At 49.8% G+C, this 3,669-nt stretch overlaps 1 protein-coding gene across 3 annotated transcripts in view; it reads left to right on the top strand.

Moving 5' to 3' along the window:
• The window catches only part of EHBP1 (EH domain binding protein 1), a 350,991-nt gene extending 349,299 nt beyond the window's left edge, over window positions 1–1,692 (top strand). For all 3 annotated transcript variants that reach the window (XM_077766441.1, XM_077766440.1, XM_077766439.1), the window contains 2 exons: window positions 239–353; window positions 605–1,692. In XM_077766441.1, coding sequence (XP_077622567.1) covers window positions 239–353; window positions 605–695 — 206 coding nt within the window. In that variant the 3' untranslated portion in view covers window positions 696–1,692. The remainder of the gene's footprint in view (window positions 1–238; window positions 354–604) is intronic.
• The last annotated feature ends 1,977 nt before the right edge of the window (window positions 1,693–3,669 follow it).

Genomic DNA, 3,669 nt, shown 5'->3' with positions numbered 1-3,669 from the left:
GCTCACACCTGGCGTCTTTTGCAGGTTCCAGCCGAGCCGTAGCCATCTCCATCTGTGGGAAATATTTAGGAATTGGGGCTTTAGGGTGAAATCCTGATCAGGACGGCCAAACTCCCGATAAAACACTAGTTAGTGGCTCTATAACATGGTTTGCGGAGAGATACAAGGAAAAGGCGGGAAGGGGGGGCGGGTTTGCCAAGGTCCTGCGGGTGGATAACGAGCCTCCTGTCCTCTGCAGACTGGCAGAAAACCGAGGCCCAGAAGCGACGCGAGCAGCTCCTGCTGGATGAGCTGGTGGCCCTGGTGAACAAGCGCGACGCCCTCGTCAGGGACCTGGACGCGCAGGAGAAGCAGTGAGTGGGCAGTGGGGTCGGGGGTCGAGTCTCTGCCGCCAGCCGAGGGGCCAAGAAGTTTGCGGAAAGTTCAGTCCAGAGGTCTCGGGTGGGCCGGGGGCGGGGGGCGGGGAGGGGGGAGCCCTCCCCTCCCCTCCCCGCACTGGCCCCAGGATTCTTATTCCCGCTGGGGCTCGGATTGTGGGGTGAGAGGGGAGTGCCACTCTGCCCTCCACGTCGAAAAATAAATGTATTTCCTGTTTGACTTCCAGGGCTGAAGAGGAAGATGAGCATTTGGAGCGAACTCTGGAGCAAAACAAAGGCAAGATGGCCAAGAAAGAAGAGAAATGTGTTCTTCAATAGCAGCCGGACCAGAATCTCCCAACATTTTAATCCTGGGTCCCCAGACCAGAAAATGTCAGACTCGTTGTTGATTTAAAACTTTTAACATTTTTGGGGGCTGGATCGTACTTCTTTACCACCACACCGCCACCCCTTTTCCTCCCTCCTTTCCAGATAATATACAAAATTCCAAAATAGCATTGTTTAAGGATTTTTTTGTGTGTGAGTTAATCATTTCCTTGAAATCATGTGAAATAAATTTGCACAGATACCTTGTGAGTGATTGGTATTGAGAGTGTTCAAGAGACTGTTCAAAGAAGAAAGAAAAAAACCTTTCTCATTATTTTAACTCAGTTTTTTGATGGGAGAAATATTTGGAACATTTCGTTGTTGCTGTTGTTGTTGTTGTTAATAGCATAAATGGTGGGGGGAGGGGTAAGTAGGGGGTAAGAGAAATGTCATGAATGATTTTCTTCCAATCCTGCCATATGTAACACTTGACTCTTACCTAAATTTTATAGTTAGATCATATTCAATCTACTTATTAAACTGTGTTCTATTTACCAGTCGGATTTTCTGCAGTTGTTTTGCATTTCACTGTAAGGATATAGAGTTCCTGTCCTCTGCTTTCCTTAGAGGATGGCCCTTTAATGTAGCCTGAGACAAGTCCTGTGATTTGAAGGTGAGCTGTGAGGATGGGGCTAATTGACATGCATCAGTTTACAAAGACGGTCTTATCTGAGAATGCGCCATCTTTTGCTCTGGATAATTATTTATTACATCTAGCTTGGTTCCTACATTTTGTTGGGTCTCAACATTGGCTCAAGAATGCTGTTAATATTTATTCTGTATTGATAAAAGTCTGTCTTGCCACTATGAGTAAATCTCCCAATTAATATTTTCTTCTTTAGCATAGCACTGTCGTCTTTTTTGTCTGTGAAAATGGTTATCTGTTTATTTATTACAATACTGAGTCATATATAAATTTTCAATAAAAGCAGAAACTTTCTTACCGTAACCACTGCTGATGCTTCTTTGCAATGAAAACTTGCCACTGGTTTGAGAAGTTCCTGTATCCATAAGACTTTTCATGTGGGAGAAAATGGTCCTCTTGATTGCAGAGCAGGATACTAGGCTGTATTTGGAGCTGAGTAAGTTTATACCATCCCAAAGGGGCCCTGCTGACACACACATGCGAACTGAAAAACAGTTAGTCATATTTTCTTAAGCAGTGTAAACTATTCTCCTTTGTCAAGGGTCATCTCCGTTAAAGATTTGAGGAAATTTGTGATTACATAGCACTGACAAAATGCTAGTAATATCTGCATGAATTTTCCACGTTATTTTCAATTGTTAGTAATGTTGCACTCATTAGGAAACATTATGACTTCTGATAACCTGCAAGTCTGTAGGTCCTGAAGTGAAAGAAAGAAAGAGAAAGAAGGTTATTGTCGGCAGCGAGGTTACATGTGTGCAGGTGTGTGTATGAGACGGGAGAAAGGGAACTTTTAGCAAGAAGTTCTAGGCTACAGAAAAAACTGGCGATTTTATGGTAGTTTCCATCACTCCTGTACAGAGGTGTCCGAAACAAAGCAAGCTCGTTCAACAAGTCTAGAGACAGAAACAGCGCTCTAGCATTTATATTTTAGCCTAGATCACACATACATATATGTAAATATATACACAAATCTACACCAGACACCTACACATAAATTGCGTTCGAAAAGTGCCAGGCTTCCAAAAGGAGAAAACTTCCTACGGTAGAATTTCTTCCTGACAAGGATTGTTAAGAAGTATTGAAAAGTTATCAGAACTAAATGAAATTGAGTTTTTGTCCTCTTTATTCAAGCTAGCGGAGCTAGCTGCCGCTCTGGGGGAAGCTCTCAGAACCCGACTCCAACCCCAGGGAAGCGGGCAGACGAAATCGCCAGCCCGGAGCAGCCCGGGGCTTGGGCGGCCAGCATCACCATCCCGTTTATGTTGGATTCGGGGAAGCCTCCCTCCCGACGAGCCTCGCCGAGAGGCGGCTCCCCACGCCGCTTTCGACCTGTCAAGTGACAAACCTTCCCTAGTCCCACAGTCGCTGTCCCTCCTGCCCCAGTCCCGAGCCTCGCGGGGTTTCCATCCGGGCTGCTGGGTGGCGCCCGCACGCCCCGCAGCGGCGGCGGAGCGCGGACCCCCGGGACTAGCGGGGTCAGGCCCGGGGCGAAGGCGCCGCGTCCCGGTTTCGTCGCGTTGTGCCCAGAGGTTGCCAGCCGAGCGCAGGCGCAAGCCCGGCGTGCCGAGAGGCCCGGAACCAGAAAGCCCGCGCTGCGGGAAAAGAAGCTGTGGGCCCGGGGGTCGCTGGGGAGGAGGAGCGTTGGCAGCAGGCTGGCTTGGGCACAGCCCGCAGGCCGGCACAGAATTTCCGCCCCTGGCCAGGGTCCCACGACCCCGGAGCCAAACCCCTCCCCCTGTCCCAAATGTCCCCCAGAGTCTGGCCCGGCCTCGAGGTCACCTGGGTGCCGGATCCGGGTCCCAGGGCCCGGCTCCCACGCCCCCACCCCGGCCCGGGGGCCTCGCGCGGGGTGGACGTGCTCTCCCTCGGTGATCCCCCCTCTTCCCCTCCCCACCCTGCGGCCGTTGCTGGAACGGTCGCGGCTTCTGGCCCAGCGTCTCCCACCTGGACATTTGCCTAACGACGGCCGCCTCAGTCCTCCACGCCGCGTACCAGAAACTTTCATCTCAGTCTGTCTCCCTCTCTACACTCCTCCCTCTCCCTCTCTTTCTTTTCTTAATCCCGGGGTTTTATGGGTTGAGCATTAAGAAAATTCGCCGGCAATTTGGGATTAGATAAATACTNCTCTGCGCAGTTTCTTTTCCTGTTAAAGCTTTTTCTTTCTCCTGTTTTTCCCTTTTCTCTCGTTCTTTTATTGTTTTCTCTCTCTCTGTCTCTGTCTTTCTTTCCCTTTTGTGAATGGGCTGCGGTGTCTTTGTTCTGGAGAGAAGCGCCCGT

Source organism: Crocuta crocuta, unplaced genomic scaffold (assembly GCF_008692635.1).
Source record: "Crocuta crocuta isolate KB4526 unplaced genomic scaffold, BGI_CrCroc_1.0 scaffold113, whole genome shotgun sequence".
NCBI lineage: Eukaryota > Metazoa > Chordata > Mammalia > Carnivora > Hyaenidae > Crocuta > Crocuta crocuta.
The sequence above is the reverse complement of the archived record's forward strand: the minus strand, read 5'-3'. Positions and strand labels throughout refer to the sequence as shown.